The following is a 25040-nucleotide window of genomic DNA, read 5'->3' on the forward strand; positions in this document are numbered from 1 at the left end:
ATTCAAGATAATAAAGGGGAATGTAAATACTTTCTTTATAAGGTGAAAAAACAGATACTGTATATAATCGCTGCCTTGAGTGACAGAGGTGCGTCTGGGACTCACATTTATGCTTGTCACCACACTTCTTTCCAGACATATTTTCCGACATGTTGATGATGCTTTTTAAAATGCATTATGGGAAACTTTAAGGTAAAGGTAAAGGGACCCCTGACCATTAGGTCCAGTCGCAAACCACTCTGGGGTTGCGGCGCTGATCTTGCTTTATTGGCCGAGGGAGCCGGCTTACAGCTTCTGGATCATGTGGCCAGCATGACTAAGCCGCTTCTGGTGAACCAGAGCAGCGAACCAGAAATGCCATTTACCTTCCCGCCGGAGCAGTACCTATTTATCTACTTGCACTTTGACGTGCTTTTGAACTGCTAGGTTGGCAGGAGCTGGGACTGAGCACCGGGAGCTCACCCCATCGCGGCGCCACCTTTTAGGAACTTTTAAAAGTAGATGTTCTGGGTGCTTCTTCTTTGCTTTGCTTGGGAGTAGAAACTTTGTTGCAGCAAATAAAATGATCAGGCTTATTAACCAATGTTTTGCTTCTTTAACTTGGCACTCTCTCTTGAACCTGACTGGTTTTGAAGCAGCAGATCCTGACAAAGTTGGGAAACCTTTCAAATAGGGTACCCCAAGTTTTGATACTTCCTTAAGAGCACCATCCTTCAGTCCAAAGTTTTTGTACCTTGTACCAACAGAGGAGGTAGGACAGATAGGATACCTGAGGCACACACAGTTCCTGTGGCATGAATTACTCCTTGTTCTACTGCATCTTAAACTACTCCATAGTAGTGGGCTACTGAACCAGTTTACCGACCTACATAAAGATCAGTTTCCTGTACCTGGTGTCTCTCTGCATTCACACTGTTATAGGATATACAGTCCTTGTTGTGCAGAGCAAAGGGGCGAACTCCTCTCCACATTTTGCAAAGTGAGGTAGGTGAAGGTGCTTGCTTAACAAGCTGTTGGGTCTCTTGAGCCAAAAATGCAAGTCACTCCCAGCTTCCACCTGGGTATGTGCATGTGGCAAGGAACATGAGGTTAAGGGAGAAAGACAGTGACATCTAACAGGAGCTTTTATAGTTGACTAGCAAGAGGTGCAGTGCTGTGATAATAAAATAAGAATAATACATATATATATATATATATATATATATATATATATATATAATTATTATATTAATATAATATATTAAGGATGGAATAACAAATAAAGTGAATAACACAACAATAACAAAAATAATAGTAGGTAAAGAAGATCACACAGGGGTGGAGGGAAGTACTGGGCTGTGGGGGAGGGAGGTGAAGGGATTAATTGAAATTGTTAAAGATTGGTATAGGATTTAAGAGATTTAAATTTTTATAAAGTTCCTATAAGGAAAGCAGAAAGCAGCAAGAAATATGAAGTAAAGGTATTGGAGGGGAGATCAGTGTAAATGAAAACATGGTTTTGTTACATATGATTTTATTTTGGAATTGTCTGTTTATTTTGTAGTTGTTTGTTGTAAAGAATGTATATTATGTGAATAAAATAATAAAGGATTTGAAAAAAGGGCTACCACAATAAAAGAGAGACTAAGACCTCCAAGCAGTAGCAGCTGGTACATGCATGGGGCTGCACCACTCTTTAGCCTTCCAAACACCATTTAGCAAGAGGGGAGGGGGGCAAGGCAGTGGGGCTCAGCATGGTGTGGTTGCAGCATGGTCACAGCAGCAGGATCACTGGGTTGTCTCTGCCACAATGCCCCCGCTGCAGTCCTCCTCCCCTGCCTGGCCTCTCAGTAAGCAGCAGCATCATGACAAAGCAACATAGCCCCACTGTCTCCTATAACCGCCAAGTGACATGTGACACATAGCTTCTAGGCAAAGGGCCTTCTTGGTGGTGGCACCCTAAATTATGGAAATCCATCCCCAGAGAGGTTCTCCTGGCACCTTGGTAGTCTTTCCAGTGCCACATGGAGACCTGCGAACATTGCAACCCACAGATTGGAACAGCTTGCTCTTTGGCATGGAAAATTTTCTGGTGAATCTGTCTGCTGGAATTTGAATGCTGTTTGTATTATTCTGTGATTTATTTAATTTTTTAAAAATGGTATTTTAAAATTGTATTCCTATTGCTCACAAGCGCTCCGGAGAAAACTGAGCAGCATGTACATGCTGAAAATATGTCTATAAAATAAAGGCCAGCACTACCTCTCCAAGTTCCTTCCCGCTAACCTTTATATTTGTAATTAGCCATATATTATAGAACATACACTTTCCAATGGGGTCTCCTCGCAAGGACATGGATCCCTTTCATGACTGCCTCTGAAAACTTCTTACAACCCAGAAAAATGGAGGGGAGGAGGCAACATCGTGTAAGACCAGAAACTGTGCACATTTAGCTTATTTTCCCTATTTATTTCACTGATGAATTGACCTTCTTCACTTGGAAAAGACCAATATTGTCTGGATCGGAGATTATCAAGTTTTCCGGCTATTTTATCCCAGCAATGAGTGACTGCCGAATTTTAATCAATAGACACAAAAAGAAAAGTAATCTGTCAAAATGTAAGGCCGAGACATAGGCTTGGGTCCTAAGAACAATTAACTAAAGGAAGTACTCTCATCCTTGCATCTGCCTATGATCCCTGAAAAAGGTATTTATCTTAATATCCAAGACATAGTACACATTTCCACATATTACTCTATGGATTTTCTACACACTTCCCCAGTCCAAAAAGACTAAGAGGCCAGTTGTGTGGCAAGTGTATTTATGACCCTCCAAAACCAGTGTCTGGAGAACAGTGGGCACCCCCAGCCTAGACAGCAGCACTCATCTGCAGCATGTCCTGCCATTAATTGAAAACACAATGTTCTCTCAACTGTGCTGGTGTTTATTGTGAAGTGCTGTATAGCAAGGCAGTTAAGCTAAACCCGCCCGTTCTGTAATTTTTAATATGCCTCTGTAATTAATAACTGCCAGCCTCTTATCTTGTGTTGCAGTTGAGAAATATTTTGATTATAACTAACAGCAAACTGAAAAATTGGTTGTTTTGCTTGTATGCTGCTACAGTACCTGTGACAGCAAAATATACAACCAGGAGACTAAGGGCCTGTCTGAAAATATATATGCCGTTGGAGCATCCTACAGTTTAAACAAGCTAGCCAGTGAAAAATAGAAAGTAGTTTGGGAATCCGTTAATTTCAGGGAATAAGGAAAACAACAACAACAAATGAAATATTTTTTTATTTGTTCTCTGCCCTCCCCAGCCGGAGCTGGCCTCAAGGCGGCTAACATCATAAAATTAACACAGTATACAAAGGGTAATAGTAGTAATTTTTTTTAAGAATTATACTAATACTATTTGGAATACTATTTACTTGACTATTCTTACGGAAAGGCCTACCAAATCCTGCTTTAGCCACAGGTATTTCCAGTCTACACTCTTCAACAACACAGCCTCCCCCGCTTTATGCTTCTTGTGTTTTGCATTTCTCATTTGTTCTTCTCAGTTGTGAGTGTTAAGCCTGTTGCTCTGCTAATTTTCTCCACGGGGCTGGATTTGTGAATTAATGGATTAAATTGTAGCATACCCTCTAAGTGTCCCTATTTTCCAAGGCCCTCCTTAATTGAGAAAAGCCATCCCGGTTTCTGATTTGATCCCGGAATGTCTGCTTTTCCTTAGGATGTCCCTATTTTCATTGGAGAAATGTTGGAGGGTATGGAATTATCCATCCTCCAAGCTGTCTGAAGGCAATCCTGCATAGGGCAGTTTTAAAAATGTTTTCATATATGCTGCAAGCTGCCCAGAGCGGCTGGGGCAACCCAGTAAGATGGGTGGGGTATAAATAGTAAAATTATAATTATGGAACGGGACGTCCCTATTTTCACCAGAGAAATGTTGAAGTACACTAGTAAGAATCTCCTTCCAGGGTAGTCAATGTCCTCCATATACGATCGCCAAATGCTTACTGTACAAGACAACAGTCCTCTCTTTGAAGGAGACCAGTCCAAGTCCACTTGAAAGATAAAGAACCAGAAGAAGGGAGAGTAGAGGCCTCAGAGCTGGCACACCCATGAAGTTGGGTGAGGTGGTCACCTCAGGAAGCACCTCCCAAGGGGTGGCACACCAGTTCCACCACCCAGCTCTGCCACTGGTCTCCTCAGCCTCCAACTCCACAAAATGCCTCCGCTCCTGCCGAGTTGGCAAGAGGGGAGGTGTTCCACCATCCAGTGGTATGGTGACGCCACGGGCTTTTCCTGCTGAACAGCAGCCTAAAGGTGGAGAAGGAGGAGTGAGTCTACCTGCAGCTGATCTGTCTCTTCAAGGACACGGAGGAGAAGGAGCTGATGAGAAGCCTTCTTGCAAAATTAATGAATGTTAGAATGATGTCAGAATGAAGTTAAGTGGTTTAAGCAGCAATGTTATAAAGGTGTATGTAAAAATGGATTGTAAACAGATGAGAATCCAAAGTTATAATATATTATGTTAAAGGACTAAGATAAAAACAAAGAGGGAAAGAAATTGCTGAATTAACTAACTGAATTGAAATACAAAAAAGGGAGGCGTGAGGAGGTCAGGGAAACAAGGAAATGAATGTAAGGTATGGAAAGACTGATGTATTTTTTCTTAAGTGTTTTTTTATCTTTTTGTATTTTGTATTTTTTCTTCTATTTTTATTTTTGTTTTTGTTTTTCTTCTTTTTTAAAATTCATGTAATTCTTTTCTTTGAAACTTTAATAAATATCATTAAAATAAAAAAAAGATGAGAAGCCTTCTTAAACAGAGTTCTCAGCAGCAGTCAGATGCTGGAAACAACGCTTGCCGTTCCTGGCCTGACCTTGCTTCTTCTTGCTCCTCTTGACCTTTGATCACCAGATTCGCTGACCCCTAGCCATGTGAATTGCTGCTCTCCTAACCCTATGGCTGGACCTGACTTTGGATACGGACTCTGCCTACAGGCAAGTACACCAGTTGGTTGGCTGGCCTCCCACTCCACTGAGCTCACTCGTTGTTGCTCACCATGAGATGACGACAGGTGGGGCTTAGCATCAGCTTCTACTGGAGGGAGGAACCAGTGCAAAACTTCACTGGTGGTCTGGAGGGGGGTCTGGAAAGGATCCCACTCCCACCCTGCAGGAGAAACTCCTTGTGGAGTTTGTACGCCCATCATGGGGTAGCAGGTGCTGAGGTGCCTTGGGCTGCCCCTAGGAGGTCTTGAGGTTGGCCATCAGCAGTTAGGATTTGGACAGCAGACTTAGGCACACAGGTCACCTGATTACAGCGTTCCCCCCATGTATTGTATTTCTGTTTTAAGTATAATAATTAGTTCCATTAACAATTAGAGACATCACCTTGTCAACAAAGGTCCATATAGTTAAAGCTATGGTTTTCCCAGTAGTGATGTATGGAAGTGAGAGCTGGACCACAAAGAAGGCGGATCGCTGAAGAATTGATGCTTTTGACTTATGGTGCTGGAGGAAACTCTTGAGAGTCCCATGGACTGCAAGAAGATCAAACCTATCCATTCTGAAGGAAATCAGCCCTGAGTGCTCACTGGAAGGACAGATCCTGAAGCTGAGGCTCCAATATTTTGGCCCCCTCATGAGAAGAAAAGACTCCCTGGAAAAGACCCTGATGTTGGGAAACAAGGAGAAGGGGATGACAGAGGACGAGATGGTTGGACAGTGTTCTCGAAGGTACCAGCATGAGTTTGACCAAACTGCAGGAGGCAGTGGAAGACAGAAGTGCCTGGCGTGCTCTGATCATGAAGAGTCAGACACGACTAAATGACTAAACAACAACAACAACAATTAGTTCCATAATGATTTGGTATGGTAATTGTTTAGCTATCCATACAAATCAGCACATTTTATGCAGATCTGTGTCCTCTTTTTGGGGGTGATATGCTAAGTGTCCATCCTACCTGCATATGCTTCAGGAATCAATGTATCCTATAGTTGGGGAGGGTGTAGACTATTCTTTTGAGTTTCCCATTTGGAATACAAGGTTTCCACCCTACTCAGTAACGAAGCTCAGCATGAATAGCAATTTTAACATACCCTCTTCAAGTAGCTGGTGCATATCACTGAAATGCAACAGACAAACACGACCTATTTATTTTGGAGCAGAATGCCACAGGCTGACATCTTAATAGAAACTGTGTGAGAAAGAACAGATTAAACAAAGATTGCCCGTTACTGGCCTTTATTCATCTGTTGACAGGATCTGGGTATATTTGCATAGCCGGTATTGCCAGCTACCAATATCCAGCAGGATCCTGTTGTCATTAAGCCCTACCTGACTTATGCAAATATTCTTTCATGCTAAATAATCTCAAGGCAGCCTTACCAACCGTACTATTGTTGTGTCTCTTGTGTCTTAAAACAAAAGCGCAACGTGTGATATAAAATTATCTGGAGAGGAAGAAATTTGCAATATTGTTCAACAGATGCATAATAAGGCCTGATTTGAAAGTGGGCTGTTTTTGTCAGTGTTAAAAAGTGTCTTTCCATTTTGACCATTCGGGGAGAATTTCTACAAAATGGGACAAAAGTATTGTCCTAGTGCACTCTGAATAAGACTTGTTGCTTTCAGGACATCGGTATGGGCTCAAATCTTGGTTACAGAATAGTGTAAAATATTTTCCCTGTCCTGCTAAGCCAAGAGCAGGTTCCTATACCCGCTGTTTCTCTTCCGATATGGTGAGGAACCACTTCAAAAAAACAAGACAAAGTTTCATATATTTGGGGTGTATTTTTTCCTCTTCAGAAAATATTTCTGCTTCCTTGTGTTTACTACTTTTAACTTTAAGCAGATAAGCATCTGACGTAACCTTAATTATAAGCATGCAATATTTATGTATGGAAATGCTACACTGAAATCTCAAGGGCAAAACAAGGATCGGTTTACTACTATTATAATATGCACAATATTATTAGAATAATTATGCAAAATAGCCACTGCTTTCTCCTTTTATCAGCTGGAGAACAAAGGCTGTGAGAGAATGGCTTTCCCACTCAGCCAGTGAGGCTGCAGCTAAAATGGAGGCCAGATTCAATTAGGTAAAGGTAAAGGGACCCCTGGAGGGACGCGGGTGGCGCTGTGGGCTAAAGCCTCAACGCCTAGGGCTTGCCGATCGAAAGGTCGGCGGTTCGAATCCCCGCGGCGGGGTGCGCTCCCGCTGTTCGGTCCCAGCGCCTGCCCACCTAGCAGTTCGAAAGCACCCCCGGGGGCAAGTAGATAAATAGGTAGATAAATACCAGCGGGAAGGTAAACGGCGTTCCGTGTGCGGCTCTGGCTCGCCAGAGCAGCGATGTCACGCTGGCCACGTGACCCGGAAGTGTCCCCGGACAGCGCTGGCCCCCGGCCAATAAATGTGAGATGGGCGCACAAACCCCACAGTCTGTCAAGACTGGCCCGTTCGGGCAGGGGTACCTTTACCTTTACCTAAAGGGACCCCTGACCATTGGGTCCAGTCACGGACGACTCTGGGATTGCAGCGCTCATCTCCACCACCTTGCTGCAGCTAAGCAGGTCTGAGTCTGGTCAGTGTCTGCATGGGAGTCTCCTGGAAACTGCACATTTGCCACTTTGGGTTCCATGATGGAAGGACGCTGGTATATAAACGTAAGTAAATTAGTTTCTCACATGTATAATTTGAATGAAAAATCTGCCTTGACTATGAGACCTCCTTCTTCAGCTTCCTATCCAGCTTGCAAAGGATTTTATACCTGCACCTAAAGAATGTGAGAGAAATTCAGAGGCAGTTTTGAATAATGTGTGGAACTATTTACTTCATTATTTTATTTTACTGAGGAGGGGGCGTCATAGAACCATGGAATTGTAGAGTTGGGGATGGAATTTCACCATCTGTTTTAAAATTTATATTGCTAACCAATAATGTATTTATTATTATTTTATTGATGATTACATTTATATCCCACTTTTTCTCCAAAGAGCTGAGGGTAGTATGCACATTTTTCCTCATAACAACCCTAAGTAGCTTAGGCTGAGAGTTGACTGACCTAAGATCACCTCAGCGAGAATCATAGCCTAGTGGGGATCTGAGCCCTGGTCTCCTAGGTTCCTAGACCATCACCCTAACCACTACACCACACATTTAGGGTGGGCAAATAGCTAAGGTGAGGCATAATCAGCTAGTCCTTGGCCCCCTGGTCCCTTGGCCCCATGTTTGTGGGAACCACTGAGAATCAAGCTTCCTTTTAAACAGAGCCAATGAAGTGAACTGTGGGTAGGGAAACATTAATGGATGATTTCACATCAGACACATTTTTTGCAATGTGTTACTAGCAAGGAACAGGGGAGGCACTATTGCTGGTCCCTGTAACATGTGACTGCTCTTTCATAATGCTTTACTTATTTTTTAAACCTAGTGCAATATCATATTATAAATGGTCATCATAAAGAACCTAGGGCCCTCCGGATTAGGACTGGGTGATATATTGATATATTGTCTAAAACTGGTTTGAGGTCCATATTGCGATATCGGTTTCATAAGTTTTGACTTAGCAATGTAGCGTGAAGCGTGTACTATGCAAAAATCACAATGTGGGAAAAACCATAAAGCCAGCCAATGTTCTTCTCGATTCCTGCCACCTCTGTTAACTCTGTCGACTCAATTGTCCCTTGCCTCCTGCAGAGGGCAGCAAGTCACAAGAGCAGGCACCGGCATAAATCACGATGCAGGAAAAACCATGAAACCAGCTGTTATGTACTGAAGTTCTCACCCTGGGCCAGCAGGGGGATACTGTAGATAGTTTTCACTCAGGTCCACATATGCAAATAAGGGATCAAAAGTGACGTTCAGTGATTGGATAGTTACAGAAAATGGTTACTGTTGTGTTCTAGTGGAGCTCTATATAAGCAGGCTGGCTGAACCCTTCAATTCTGTTCTGTTCTGGGCTGTGAATAAACAAGAGCTGTTTGAAGAATCGCTGTGTCGTCTGATATGTTCACCCACAACTTAACACCAGCCCATCCTTATTTCGGACATTGTGATATATTTAGCTGGTGATATATGGCAATGTTAAAAACCAGCTGGAGGGCCACAAGATTCCATATCAGTTATTCATTTTGTTGAAGCTTGTCATTCATGGTTAGCAGCCGGCGACAAACACTCTTGCATCACAGGGAGAAATCTTTCTCAGCTGCAAGACTGAAGTTTCTGGGGAATGCAGCACGAGGATCTGAGCGCTAGGATGCAGTCTACCCTGTGAATTTGAATTGTTGCATTTGCAACCCAACAAAGAGATCATTCAAAGAAAGGGCAAGCGTATGCTTTTCTCTGTCATAGGTTATATCTACATTTTACCAGGGTTGATTATGCCACGGAGATCCAGCCTGGCCATCTGTTCCTAGGAGGCCTTTGATGAACTTTTACTTCATATGCAAATGTCCATAATTCCCAAGTGTTTGCAATTATATAAATAGAGCCCTAAGGACACGTATCATTTGTCAGGTCTCAGGATAACATGCGTTGCTGAAATACATTTTTCTTCACCCATATGCTTATATTTCCATTTTGTAGTCATTCAGTATTGCAGAAGGTAGCCTAAAGGCAGAAAAATAATGAGACTCCAATATAACATGAGGTTGGCTTTAAATTCATTAGATTTCTCCCACCACTATCTTAATTTTTTTAAAAACACACACACACAAAAAAAATTTGGGACTCAAGAATTATTTACAATTATAAGATTGAGAACTAGAGGAGGGTGGGACTGGTGATCCTGCAATTTATACATTCAACCTGTCCAGTGACATAATCCCTGAGAGAGTTCTTTGTTTCACAAAGTACGGGTGATCTGTATGGTTAGCAAACTTGACATGACTTTGTAGGCTGGCAAAGTGGGTAGGTCTCAAGGTTCAAGACAGATCATCCAGGAGACTGCTGGCAAATCTTACATCTCTATGGCTTGCTGAAAAATAATTTGGGGTAAAACGAAAACAAAAAAACCTTTCTGGGAGGGATCAGATATCAGATATGGTTTCTTGTGCAAGCTTAATTTTCAATGCAAATTCCACATTCTAATTCCAGCAAATAATGTTACATGCCACTGCAATCTCAGAGCAGTGAGAGATTCCAGGCACTTAGTCAGGGTTTGCGTTTCCTTTGGAAATGAAACACAGTGGAGACTGTGGTGTCTTTATGATATATGGTTTATTTACACATATATACAACCTGAGCCTATGATGGTGGGGTTCAAAGCATTAAACGGCCATCACAGATCAGACACCACAGAGACATTCAGGGCAACAGGTCACGTCTGACTCTGAATTAGGGTCTATACCTACTAGAATATTTTCCTAAGAAAATAAAGAATCATGTTGCCATCAAGGCACTAGGCTAGTTTCGTTAGTAACCTTTTCCTAAATTTCATTTTTCAATAACAATATCAAACTTTTTTTAAAAGTTGTGATTTATGATGTTTGGAAACCACTTGGAGATTTGGATTGGAATGGACTGTATCTAGTAAGCAACTGCTGCTTTAAAAGAAAGAAATAGGCATGCCTAAGATTCAGTCATATGATCCACTGCTGAGCATCCAAAGATAATGAAAATTAGGCTATGTCTCCTTGTCTAATGCGTTCTTTGGAAGGGAGAGTTGACGGCACAACGTAAAGTTATGATCATTTTAAGTAATCATGTTTTTGTCATGCTTCATGCTTGGTCTATTCTGCTGGTATATTAGTCAGGAAGCCACATTCCAAACAAATATGGGGATTTATGTATTGCAACTGCTCAGGAACTGCTTGAAGGTACAACAGCAAGCAAAAGAATCATTTCCATCAGGTTACAAGACATGGTGCCTGATGAGGGAAAATGTTATTAATGGTTGGTAACCTGTCCACTTGAACTCTAGGGGACTTTCATGTAGTTTCTTTCCAGATATCCCTTTCAAAAATTCTCTTTTCATCTCCAGTCACTTATTCTAGGGCTCCCCCAGACTTGTACTTGCCCCACTGCTTTCCCCCAAGGAAACTCAATCTTCACTGCTGAATCAGAGCCAACATCAGTCAGGTTTCCTCCATACTGACGTTTGCTCCCATTTATCACTAAATAGTGGGTTTTCCCAAGGAAAGGAGCAAACGCACTCAGACCCATGTCTAGAAAAGTGTGGGACAGGTGGGAAACTGCTTGGACCTGTGCACAGGATAAGTGGAAGTGGGGATGAGCCCCTAATTTAGTTGCATACTGGACTAGACTACTGGTGCTACCAAAACTCAAAATTGGTTGGCTCTTAAGTCAAATCTTGAATGTATCTTAAGCCATGACTTCAGTCCAACAAAGTTTGTTCCATAATTCAAACCGAGATCAATTACAAGTTGATTTGTATTTCCTGTACCTGAACAGTAGGCAAAGGTTAGCTTGACTTATCAGTCAAACTGCCATCTTTGCACACGCTCAGTTGTTTGTTGCCGTAATTTTATGCTAACTTTCCTGAGGAAACAGAAAAGGCACATTTGCGATGCACATTAGTACCTGATCTACTTTGGCAGTTCCTGCCTCCAACTGTTGCTCGAGGTCCAGGTCTACCTTCCATTGTAAACAAATCACATGTGATATCAGAGAAGAATACATCACGACACAAGAAGAACATTATATTATATACAACATGTTCCCAGTATGCACTTTGGTGACATGCCAGCACAAGGATTAATTGAAATCTTGTAGTAATAGTGTGCCTTTGTCTCCTCACTAAAAAACACAAATTATTCTCTTCACATCTGTGGGCGGCAGAAGAGGTTCCATGTAAGAGGTGCCACGTATGATTTGTAAGCCATGCCTCTTATTCAGAAATTACGGTAAGTCACACCACAAGACATAAGTTTTTGAATGAGTGTATTGATTACACCTTTGTCTCCAAACTAAACAACACACACAATTTTTTTTTTTAAAGGTGAGGAACATTTGCTTCTGGTTGCATGCAGTATTCATCCCGACAAAAAACAAGTTAACTTTTCATTATCTAAACCAATTTTTTTTCTATCTAAATCAAAAGAGCAAAGGATTTCAAGCAACAGACACACACACAAAAAAAGGCAATTGTTTCATTTGAGCCAGAGCATATTTGCAGTGCATGGCTCAGCCCTGAAAATGTGAAGTAATAATTTGTGCTCTTGTGCAAAGTGCATCACACCCATGAGTAATCATCAGTCCCTTGAGTGTGAGATTATGGAGAATGTCTTCGAAGGTCTGGAGAAGGATGTGGAGTTGGACAGGCATTGAGCCTAAACTTTTCATTGTATAAACTCGTCGACAAATTTACAAAAGAGCAAGTTTGTTGTGGTGATTGTTCTCACCCAACTCAGTGTTATTATAGTCCAGCTTTGGGGTCTGTATATCAGAATCTCATGCAAACACTACATAGGTAGTGGCACTGGAGATATGTGATGCTTTGTGAGTATTATCTGAGCCTAGAACAAACTAGTTTAAGACCCATGAAACATAAGCTAACCGCACTCACATTGAGCCGCATGAAATGGAAATCCATCAACCTCACCATATATAAGGGTCTGGCGACTTCTGTTTCAGTGTATCTGAAGAAGTATGCAGGCACACGAAAGCTCATACCAATAACAAACTTAGGTGGTCTCTAAGGTGCCACTGGAAGGAATTTTTTTTTATTTTGTTCTCACTTAAGTGGCTTTGGGAACTACATTTCTCTTTTACTGGTTCAAAGCTGGAAGATATAAAGATCATCTGTAAGGTATGTCCTCTCTGGGAGAACAGAATATGATGAATGGAAAGAGTATGAGATATATTAGAGTCTCAGACCTCCCCCCCCCCCAATTTTCCCTATTTTTGATGGACAGACCCATATTTACAGAAGCCGTCCCAGTTTCTGATTTGATCCCAGAATGTCCTGCTTTTCCTTACGATATCCCTGTTTTCATCAGAGAAATGTTGGAAAGTATGGATTAATGCAACCTGCGAGCCAAGGAAATAAGTATCCATACAACTTTTAGAAGACATCTGAAGACAGCCCTGTATAGGGAAGCTTTTTAATGTTTAATGTATTATTATACTATGTTGGAAGCTGCCCAGAGTGGCTGGGGCAAGCCAGTCAGATGGGTGGGGTATAAGTGATGATGATGATAAATTAATTAATAGAATAGGATGTCCCTATTTTCATCGGAGAAATGTTGGAGGGTATGGAGTCTCCTCTGGCCAGAGGTCTGCTGTTATTTAAAAAATAAATAAAATGTCAGAACTGTATGATGATTCACCACTCTCACTGATATTTATTGGGAAGTTTAGTTAAAAGCTATTTTAAACTTGAAGCAACTTAGAGCAACAACTTAATGTGCCGTTGCAGATCCTGCATCTCTTTTATAAATGAGATCATAAAGTGGCTCTTTACAATATTTGTTGATGTTTTTGAGATGAAAGCTAAGATTCTAATGGGCAACAATGAGAAATTATTAAAGGTGTAGAAGTAATGAAAGTTGCAGCCAAAATGTTTGTTAAAAACAACAGGGTAAAATTGGGCTTTTTTGCAAAATCTGTTTATCGTAACTGATAGCTGATCCCTCTGGAAGCAAGCTTGGATCCTACTGTATCGATTCACTTAACGGATCTGAGCATCCCCCAGGCCAGATTTTTTTAAAACAAACAAAATTGACAAAAATGTGGTCCTTAAATTGATCTCCCTTTTAGGCTTTCCAAAATGCATCAGTAGAAGAATCCGCTAGTTAGATAATTTATGCCTAAACCTGCATAATACCATTCCCCCCCCCCGGGGCATGATTTACACATCTCCAATTTCAGATGTGTGTTGTCTTATTTATTTATATGCAACTTAATCTTTAGCACATTTTCTGTAGGATTTAGAACACAATGCGTGCTCTTTTAATTTGGGTTATTGTTTCGGTGACATTTATATTTACTTCCTTGCTGTCTTACGCTGATCAGTTTAAAATGGCCTCCAGCAATTTGCTGTGTGTTTGTATGTGTTGCCATTCCTCTGTGTGCCTTTCCTTCCAAGAACTTATTTTTTGAAGGGTATTTCATGGAAATAACTCAGAATGTTAAGCTTATATGTCCAATAATAACATTTGTATAGCATTTTCAAGTGTCCAGCACACTTGATATGTGTTATCTAGTTGTAGTTCTTACAACAACCCTGCAAGGCAGCAAGGAACCATAATTGTTCAATGTACAGTACAGTACAGTACAGTGGTACCTTGGGTTACATACGCTTCAGGTTACAAACTCAGCTAACCCAGAAATAGTACCTCAGGTTAAAAACTTTGCTTCAGGATGAGAACAGAAATCGTGCTCTGGCGGTGTGGTGGCAGCAGGAGGCCCCATTAGCTAAAGTGGTGCTTCAGGTTAAGAACGGACCTCCAGAACGAATTAAGTACTTAACCTGAGGTACCACTGTATATGGTGTTGCATTTGATATTATAGTGACTGAAATGTTTGTTGCTGTTTAATGCTGATGTGGCCTGGAGGCAGTTGGAGGATGGATGGCAGCTAACAGATTGAGGTTGAATCCTGACAAGACAGAAGTACTGTTTTTGGGGGACAGAGGGCAGGCGGGTGTGGGGAATTCCCTAGTCCTGAATGGGGTAACTGTGCCCCTGAAGGATCAGGTACGCAGCCTGGGAGTCATTTTGGACTCGCATCTGTCCATAGAGGCGCAGGTTAATTACGTGTCCAGGGCAGCTGTCTACCAGCTCCACCTGGTACACAGGCTAAGACCCTACCTGCCCGCAGACTGTCTCACCAGAGTGGTGCATGCTCTAGTTATCTCCCGCTTGGACTACTGCAATGCGCTCTACATGGGGCTAACTTTGAAGGTGACCCGGAAACTGCAATTAATCCGGAATCCAGAAACTGAGGCCAAGAGATGGTGGCTTGCTTAAGGCTGCCTAGTGACGTCATGGCAGTGTCAGGATTTGAATGGGGACTTCATGATTCAAAGTTCTCTCTCTCAGCCGGTATGCTACATCAGCTCTCAGTCAGTTATGGGTTGTAAGTATGGGCGCCAAGCCTAACTTTTACAATCAATTTTCTCCCACAACAAGAAAAGACATTCCGGCTTGTGGCGACAGATCAGAAAAAACAAAACTCTTTGGTATTAAAGAACTCTCTATGTGACAATATGACTGAAATCTTCACAAGAGATCTAGATTTCCTCAGGCTGGTGGTGAAGGAAGAGAAGCCAACTCTGTTGACAAACTCCTTCTTAGTCTTTAATTTCCTCAGTAGTCAGAATCACATGAACCCTCAAAAGGACTGGATCGGGGATGATTATGAAATCATTATTCATTGTAACGGCTTACAGAAGCACGAAGCAGGAAAGGCACTGAAGACTGAAAATTTTTAAAAAGGAAAATAGCATTTTCTCAGTGAATAAAAAAATGTCTACCACAGTGATCATAAGCAAATGAGCAATAATTCTCCTCTGTCTCCCAAATGCCTAATATTTACTTAGAATTAAATATATATATATATAAATACAGTCATATATTTATTTTGCTCGCAAAGAAATGCTGCCCTGGCAATGATATTATTATATTTTGATGGATAAAAACTGACCTGTGTCAAACACTGACAAGGAGAAATATGAAGCCCTGTTGGGTAGAAAGTTAAAAGAGCCCTTGGCTAGCATCTCAGAGTCAGAGTGAGCAGTTCAGGCACACATTAAAGGGAGGGTTTATGGGACTAACAAGCCTTTTGCTTTTGTGTCTCCATTTGGAGCAGCAGTGTTTGTGTGTGGACATCAGTGGCGCTGCTGTTTTCCTGGTTGGGGCTGGGCTGGGGTAGAGCAGCAGTGAGGTCAGGGCACCATCACTTAGTTGTAGTTCTTGCAGCCCATCTCGTTGTTTGGAGATGCAGATCATTGCGGCTAACTACTCCGCCACAGCTACTGTCCCTAGACCAAAATGGTCCAACAAGACCTGGGAGACCAGGGTCCAAAGTTGCTATGAAGTTCACCATCAAGGTGGGATGCAACTAGTGAAGTAAATAAATAGGGCCTCAGAAGAAGAACATAGCAAATCCACGCTAGGATTTGTATTTTTTATCCCATGACTTAAGGAAATCCCATTTCCTTAAGTCCCATTTCTTGAGGAATTCCCATTTCCTTAACTCCCATTTCTTAATGAATTCAGCCCTGAGTGCTCACTGGAAGGACAGATCGTGAAGCTGAGGCTCCAATACTTTGGCCACCTCATGAGAAGAGAAGACTCCCTGGAAAAGACCCTGATGTTGGGAAAGATTGAGGGCACAAGGAGAAGGGGACGACAGAGGACGAGATGGTTGGACAGTGTTCTCAAAGCTACCAGCATGAGTTTGACCAAACTGTGGGAGGCAGTGGAAGACAGGAGTGCCTGGCATGCTCTGGTCCATGGGGTCACGAAGAGTTGGACACGACTAAAGGACTAAACAACAACATCCCATAACTGCTCAGTTTGGTATTTACCAAAGAAAATTCAAATCAGACAAAGGAACATGTCCATTATAACAAAATTAACAGAGCACAATTATGCAGGGTGGGGAAAAGCACTGGGCTTTCTTAAAGAACCTAATTTCTTTAGACAGCTCAGATGGAAGAAAAAGGGAAATATCCAGTGTTGATGTCTTGTGAAAGCTCAGAGTGCTTTCAGAGCCCTTTCAAAGACTAAAGAAAAAGGCCACACCTGAAAGGACAGTAGGGTTTGTTTACCATTCCCAACAATTGTCAACAGCACCTCAGGGTTGATGGTATCAAGTAGCAGCTGCTGGGTCTTCTTATCTCTTCCCAGGGATCACAAGGCACAATAATGTCTGTGGAACATTACCTAAAACTCTGACATAGCAGGAGACAATGATGTTAGCATCCAAATTTGCATGGTACCTGAAAGTCTTTTGGAATGGATTTTGTAAGACCGGACTCTAGGTGTTGCTAGGATTGTTTAAAACACCTTAGCATGATTTCAAACTATTCAGAATCCAAGAAAAGTGGAGAGTCTTGTTCTGGTGTCAGAGTTTCACTCAGAACTTCACTTTCAGTTGAGTTGCTCTTTTTATCATGACTGTGGCTGTTATTATAGCACCATCATTGACAAGGAAGGAAGGAAGGAAGCAAGGACTACCCCTACTTTATTGGGGAGGGGACAGGGAGAGTGTGACCTTGCTGGTCCTCCGTGACCTCTCAGCAACTTTTGACATTATGGACTATGGTGTCCTTATGGAGCAACTCCAAGGGATGGGACTTGGACATATTGTACTACAGTGGTTCTGCAGGGTCAGTACCAGGAAGTAGGATGAGGATATTGTTGTCCAGCTTCATAGCTTCGGGGCTCTGGGGCGCCACAAAGCTGGGGATTTGGAGGTCCATGCGGCTCTATCTGTACATTTCATCATAATCAGAAGAGGCTCTGAAGGCGCCAAATTGGTATCTGGATGCAGTGACCAACTGGATGGGGGACAATACACTGAAGTTGAATCCTGATAAGATGGAAGTGTTGTGGATGGGTGACTGGGATTAGGTGTATGGCCTGTTCTGGTGGGGGTTGGGGAGAGTTGCACTCCCTGTGAAGGAGCAGGTTCAAAACCTGGGAGTATTCCTCAATTCCAGTTTGTCACTAGAGTCTCAAATGGTTTCTATGACTAGGGACACTTCTGCCCAGCTTAGGCAGATTCACCAGCTATTACTGTTTATGGACTAGGATAGCTTGTCCTCAGTTGTCCATTTGGACTCCTGTGATGTGCTGTCTGTGAGGCCGTCTTTGAAGATGGTCCGGAAGCTGCAGCTAGTGCAGAATGTCCTTGCTAGGCTGGTAAGTGAGACAGCCCTATGGGACCATTTGTGACCACTCCTCAAAGCACCACACTGCCTGCTGGTGAGGTACAGTGTTACCTCGGGTTAAGAACTTAATTCGTTCTGGAGGTCTGTTCTAAACCTGAGGTACCACTTTAGCTAATGGGGCCTCCCACTGCCGCCGCCCAATTTCTGTTCTCATCCTGAAGCAAAGTTCTTAACCCAAGGTACTATTTCTGGGTTAGTGGAGTCTGTAACCTGAAGCGTCTGTAACCCGAGGTACCACTGTACTTGGTCCTATTCAATGTGTTACCCATAGTATAAGAAGTCCTAAATTACTTGGGACCCAAGTACCTAAAAGAGTGCCTATTCCAGTATCAACCATCATAGAAATGAAGAGTTGAAAGGGATCATGAGGGTCATGTAGTCCAACTCCCTGCAATGAAGGAATCTCTTGCCCACCGCGGGGCTCGAACCCATGACCCTGAGTTTAAGAGTCTCATGATCTTCCAACTGAGCTAAAGCTAACGATCTGCAGGTGAGGCCTTGTTGGTGGTTCTGCCACTGGGGACTCCCCAGTTGGTGTTGACCTATGACAAGGCCTTCTCAGTGGCAGTTCTCCATTGGTGGAATGCCCTCTCTGATGAGATGGAGTTGTCCCCCTTATTGACTTCTGGGTAGAATTTAATAATATTGCTTTTTACCCAGGCATTTATCAGCTATTTAAAAAAACAACAACACTTTTGCTCAAAGTTGACCCATTGAATTTAATGAACCTAACTTAGTCTTGTTCATGACTTTCAATGGGTCTAAATTTGAGTAAGAATACTACCCACAATTCCTGGTGGCTGTGAAATCATTGGATGACAGAATGTGACGGTTTTAAACTGTTTTAGAATGTGTTTAATGATACTTTTATTTATATGTTTGCTGCCCCACCCTCCTTTGGGAAGAAGGGCAGGATATAAGTGTAGTAATAATAATAATAATAATAATAATAATAATAATAATAATAATAATAATGGCTTGAAAGCTAATATTTGTCAGTGAGAAGAGAATAGGTGGATTTGAGGGAAGGTGAGTGTATTATGGGATGTTTGTCCTCCTTGCCTCGAAAAAGATGTCTCACTTCTTCCTCCTTACCACTGAGTAGGGTAACTTAGTCAGCCCATCAACAAACTCGTAGAATGAGTCCTCATAAAATCTAAAGATTGTTGATATGTCTTCTTGTATGCTGTTTTAAAATTCCATTGGGGAATATAGTATATATGAAATACACAAGCTGAACATTTAATAACTCCACAGTCAGGAAATTAAAAAAGTAATGGTTCCCACTGCTGATCCATTGCCACTGCACACCTGATATTTACAAGCACATAAAATATGAAAATAGATTTAGCAGTTGCTGAAGGAAGTATACTTCTGAATTTCCTGAGAGTTGCGCGCTTCTAGTCTCAGGCATAACTTTGCAGTAACTGATTTTTCAGAATGGCGTCTTACCTTTCTGCAATGTATTGGGTTACATAATCACACAAAATGTTGTTTTATTTTTAAAGGAGAGAAAAATCCACTGCTGCCCGGTTTGATTGGACACAGGAATTAGAGACACACTTATTGAAAAGAAGTGCTTTTAAGCTGCTGCTCAAGATAGTTTAAAATGCCATGCAACATGGATGTCACGCTGCAAAAATAGTTATCTACTCTGAACCCTGAAATCATTAGTTTGAACTGCAAATCATTATAGCTAATTAGCAAAACCAAACAACGTTAAAATAAGTGAGCCATTTTGATATATGCAATAAGCGACTCTTTGATTACGAAGGCATCCTGTAACATTATGGCTCCTTCTTGCACACCAGAGTCTTGTTGTGGAACAGTTGGCATCTCCATCCAAAATGGATGTGATCATTACCTCAGACTTTTTCATTAGATTACTGTATAGAATACAAATATAGAATGCAAAATTTACCCAGAGTCAGTGACTTTTGAAAGCTAGACATCCACAATCCCAGACCAATTTTGTTACGGAATATATAAGATGGAGTTGTCAACCAACTAGTATTCTACTTATCTGATCTGACCAATGAACTGTATTTTGCAGTGGTGTAGAGGCATACTATATTTTGAAGGACAAGAGCAACAGCGACTGTTAGCAGCCTTGGGTATCTCAGAGATGCAAAAAAGGTGGAGTAGAAATATTTTAAATAAGTAAGAATAGCAGAATCCTACATAAACCACAGAGCCTAGGGCTTGCAGATCAGAAGGTTGGCGGTTCAAATCCCCGTGACTGGGTGAGCTCCCGTTGCTCGGTCCCTGTTCCTGCCAACCTAGCATGTCCAAGTGCAAGTAGATAAATAGGTACCACTCCAGCGGGAAGGTAAACGGCGTTTCCGTTTGCTGCTCTGGTTCGCCAGAAGCAGCTTAGTCATGCTGGCCACATGACCCGGAAGCTGTACGCCGGCTCCCTCGGCCCATAAAGCGAGATGAGCGCCGCAACCCCAGAGTCGTCCATGACTGGACCTTATGGTCAGGGGTCCCTTTACCTTTACCTTTAGGTTCATATTGTGAGTTGTACCTCATTTTAGACTTCTGCAGATGAATCCCCTCAGGAGGGACTCTAAGAAAGAATGAGTCTCACACCCAGCTCTCACAGGCCTGAGCTGCACACCCAAGCAAGTTTTGGTGCCCTCCCCACCACTCACCTTTCTGGTTATAGTACTTTATTTTGATGTTTTCCCTGTACACAATGGAAAAAAACTTAAGGAAAGAGATCTTACAACCCGATATCATACCCTCCAACATTCCTCCGGTGAAAATAGGGACATTTCTCACATCCCACAACTGACCCTCCTTCACACACACACACACACACACACACACACACACACACCATTTTTGGCCCCCTACCCAGAGCATTTCCACTACCACAAACCAACAGGACACACACACACACCCTCCACTGTCCTGAAAACACCCCTTAATCTCGATTTTATTCTTTGGTAGATTTACAAGAAGAAAAGCACACACCAATAAATAAATTTTAGAAAGGGGCAAGGTTAGATGTAGGCACGCAAAGCATTAAAAAACAACAACACCTCTGGTCCTCTCCCCCTTTCCTCTTGCCCAGGGCAGGCTTATGCTCTGCCTGTTCCTCAGACCCACAAGCTGCCCACGGGAGGAGGCTGGCTTCAGTGCAACAGGATGCTTCAGTGCAACTGCTGCTGCCGCCGCCGCCGCCACTCAGAACAAGCACTGACTCATCGTCTTCCCCAAGCTCGGTGGTGGTGGTACTGGCGGGGGAAATAGGGACATTCCGGGAATCAAATCAGAAGACAGGACGGCTTCCATAATTCCTGGACTATTCCTGGGAAACGGGGGCACGTGGAGGGTGTGCAATATAAGCGTGTCTGTTTCCAGTTGCGCTTTCCACATCAATGAATTCCTTAAGGCCCGGAAATCTGATTGGTCATGCGTGCCTTCCATAAAATTAAAAAAAAATCTGCAGTCCTTTAAACTAGGCATATTACAACTCACAGGTGGGCCACCAGCCATATATTGACCTATAAGGGATTGACAACCCCACCCTTTTCCTTTGCATTCCCAACCAGGCAAGAAAAGGAGGTTTGTTGATTTCCCCCCACTCTACATTTTTTTGCTTGTTTGGTCATAAGTGGTGCTGGTCTGCTCTAAATAACCAAAATCACCAAAACACCATGTTTTGCATGGTGATTTGTGCGTGTTGTTTCTTGTTTTGCATCTGACTTGAATTTGCAAAAATAGAATTAAGTGAAATGCATTTGTTAAAATCTTACAAAATGAATAGATCTGTGAGGAGATATTTGTGTCATCGTGATGTGTGTACCACAGGCAACTGGACTCATGGAGGAACTTTGAATGATTTCCTTATTTCTGAAGAGATTAAGTCATATCCATTCTGCAGAATCTAGGACAAATAACCACAAAATATGGGCTAGTCATGACTTTTATTTTATTTTTTGGTAATTTTTTAATCCCCCTCTTCTTCTCCTCCCCTTAAAAAAAAAAGTATGATGAGATTGACCCTAATGTGAAATGAGTTTTGAAGTACTCTATCTGATGTAAATATATCAATATTTTACTTTGCAAAGAAGGATGGATCCACCAGACAAAAGAGAGTCCCTGTCAAAAAATGAAAACGAGCAAAGAAATGGCGAGACAGACAGTTTCTACATACACGGCAAATCTTTCATCTGATGCTGCCAGACTATGTGGGATAAGGCTGTTAACCTTTGAAAAAAGATTTGCAGTTTGGGACAGCAACAAAACTAACATCTCACCACTGGCAATTTCTTTCAAGTATCTGATGGCCTTGAAGAGGGAGGAAGAGAAATTCTCTTTTATCCTGATAGTGGCTGCATTGTTATGAACAGCAATATGTCTTTCTCTCAATCTTTGTATGGATTTTTTTCTGGCAAGTTGTTTTGAATTCTTCCATCAGTAAGCAATGTGCTACCTTTGGAATATTATACTATGAATGAAGATAGGACTTTTGTATACATCTTTGCTCTCTCATTGTTGATACAGCCTTTTGAGACCCATCTACTCCTGCCAATTCATAAAACTGAGAGCCATGGTGTGTACGTTAATTCCTGCCTCCCCATATTTTAGGCCCCATGGAATTATTTATCAGGGCCACCGATATCTCTGGACAAATGCCTGCTCTAATAAAGCCAGAAGGCCCTCGGCGCTGGATCTCAGTGTCCGGGCTGAACGATGGGGGTGGAGACACTCCTTCAGGTATATAGGACCAAGGCCGTTTAGGGCTTTAAAGGTCAGCACCAACACTTTGAATTGTGCTCGGAAACGTACTGGGAGCCAATGCAGATCTCTCAGGACCGGTGTTATGTGGTCCCGGCAGCCACTCCCAGTCACCAGTCTAGCTGCCGTATTCTGGATTAATTGCAGTTTCCGGGTCACCTTCAAAGGTAGCCCCACGTAGAGCGCATTGCAGTAGTCCAAGCGGGAGATGACTAGAGCATGCACTACTCTGGCAAGACAGTCCGCAGGCAGGTAGGGTCTCAGCCTGCGTACCGTAAGTTTCTGCTTCCATTTTAGCTTAATCACAGTTTAGTGTTACATCCTAACTTTCAAATTATGGTTAATCGTAACTACGGTTTGTTGAAAGGAGCTGTTTTCCTAAGCTATGGAAGGCCTCCGCTTCTCCACCTGGAAGGACACACGTTCCCCATCCCTGCTTTTCTTGTTTGCTGCTTCTTTGGAAGCGATTGGAGCAATAGTAAGAACAAGCACAAGCCAAAGAGCATAAATTGGGTCTGGATCTAAGCAGAACTAGAATGCGGTGCAGTGGTGTGAGAATAGTTAACCGTGAGCCGGATTCACAACGTTACTCACATTAATTTCCTAAGGTGGAACAATCTAAACCTCACTTTGAAGCTGTCACACATGCATACACACAAACATCTTCAAATCATATCACATACCAAACTCTGCATCCATTCCCTCATTTTGCCATGATATGCCTATTTGGTGCATGTGTGAATTGGCTATTCGTCAGTAAAAATATTATACGTAATAGCAATGGTTCATAATGCACATGATTTAGCCTAACTCAAGCCCTTTTGATGTCCACTGATTTCAGCCCTTCCATTGCAGTTAATGCAACATAGACATGCTTAACTTGGGGCAGATCAAGACTTTCCCCCTCTGGAGTTGCACAACTTCATGTGTTCTGCACACCTGGGTGCTAAACAATAGAAAAGGGTTCATATTTTGGCACAATATATCTCATAAAGAACAGCTGACTCCATAACAGCAACTGTTATAAATAAATGTTTTCTTTGTAGAGTTTTGAAGGGAAGTCATGGTGGCTTTCATTGTTGGAGAGCTACTTCTGCTCTGCCTCTTCCCCTTTCCATAAAACAACTACAGTACTACCTTCTTAATTAACACCTCTCCCTTGGAGTGTCTGGGAGACTTGGAGGGGAGAAAGCGGTTTATTTATTTATTCAACTGAAAAGGGAAAGGATTCCTCTGTGTACATTAGAACGCTTCCAGAAAAAAAGGAGAGATAATTTGCTAGGTCTGATAGGCTCCCTTCAGCCCTCAACATTGCAAGTCCCCCCACTCACCACCCCGCGCCAGCCCCTGGAGTTTGTCGCGGGAATATTGTCTGTCGGAGCCAGTGGGCTGTTGGAGAGAGAGAGAGACAGAGGCGTGGCCGCAGGAGGCGAGAGGCAGCGCGAGTCCGGCTCCCCGCGCGGAGCTGGCTTTGCTCGCGTCTCTCTCTCTCTCTCTGTGTCTTTACGCGCGCAGGGGACCCTTCTTCCGAACGGTCAGCCTGGAGAGCCTCTGCGCTTGGAGGATCGGACGCCGGGCTGCGGCACCATGGAAGGCTCCCCAGCTTTCTGGGCGGTCGCTTTGCTGGCTCTTCTTCTGGGCGAATCAACAGGTGGGAAGCGAGCGGGTCGGATCCCTTCTTAACGGCGGCGTTCCGGGAAGCCACCGGCGGCACCTGAGGACGGTTGCGCACGGCAGCCGAACGAGGGGCGCGCGCGGAGAGGCACAAACGGTGCCCGGGTGGGAGGCGCGTCCTCGGGTTTCGCGCCTCTCCCTCGAGATCCGTGCCGGGGATCTGGGGATCGAGGAGCACAGAATATGCACACGCCTGAGGGTCAGGCGGAGAGTGGGGAAATTGGGGGCGTGGGGGGCAGAAGGGATTGTTTGGCAACCAGCTTGGAGGGCTTCGCGCGTTTGGGTAAACAGCTCGGCTTCTTTTTTCCCAGAGGAAGGGCAGTTGGAGCTCGAGGTCAGCTTCACCCGCTTCCCATTGGGAAGGGATCTCGAGCCCGGTTTAAGTTGTAGGTCAGTATTTGCAGTCGTGCCAATCACGGGATGCGCCTTCCCTTAGGCTCCAGCGCTCCGATCCGCAGGAGCGTTAAGCGTCAGGAAAGGCGCTGCAGGTTTATTTTGCAAGCCGCGATACTTAAATGCGCAACTTTAAAGTTATGATATTTTGAAGGGTCGGGATGGTAACAAAACAAAACAAAACAAAACAAAACACAGCGTTTCATTGATTGCGAAGGAGCTTTTTCCAAATAACGTGTTTTAGTAGGATTCAAATGACCGCCCTAGTGTATCGCGTCAGTGAGTCCTGTCCTAAATTCTCTGGAGAAACGGGTATTCTGCAAGGAGCACTCCCGTCCTAGAGGTAAAATCAAGTTATGTGGCAAAA

The 25040-nt window shown here is 43.0% G+C and overlaps 1 protein-coding gene across 2 annotated transcripts in view; it reads left to right on the top strand.

The window, feature by feature from the left end:
• Nucleotides 1-23957: 23957 nt before the first annotated feature.
• Nucleotides 23958-25040, top strand: part of KIT (KIT proto-oncogene, receptor tyrosine kinase) — a 77103-nt gene continuing 76020 nt past the window's right edge. Inside the window, exon 1 of one of the 2 annotated variants that reach the window (XM_082238103.1) lies at nt 23958-24257. In XM_082238103.1, the coding sequence (XP_082094229.1) occupies nt 24194-24257 (64 nt within the window). In that variant the 5' untranslated portion in view covers nt 23958-24193. The remainder of the gene's footprint in view (nt 24258-25040) is intronic. The other variant, XM_082238104.1, reaches the window with a different exon arrangement.

Source organism: Podarcis vaucheri, assembly GCF_965113315.1.
Source record: "Podarcis vaucheri genome assembly, chromosome: 9".
Lineage (NCBI taxonomy): Eukaryota > Metazoa > Chordata > Lepidosauria > Squamata > Lacertidae > Podarcis > Podarcis vaucheri.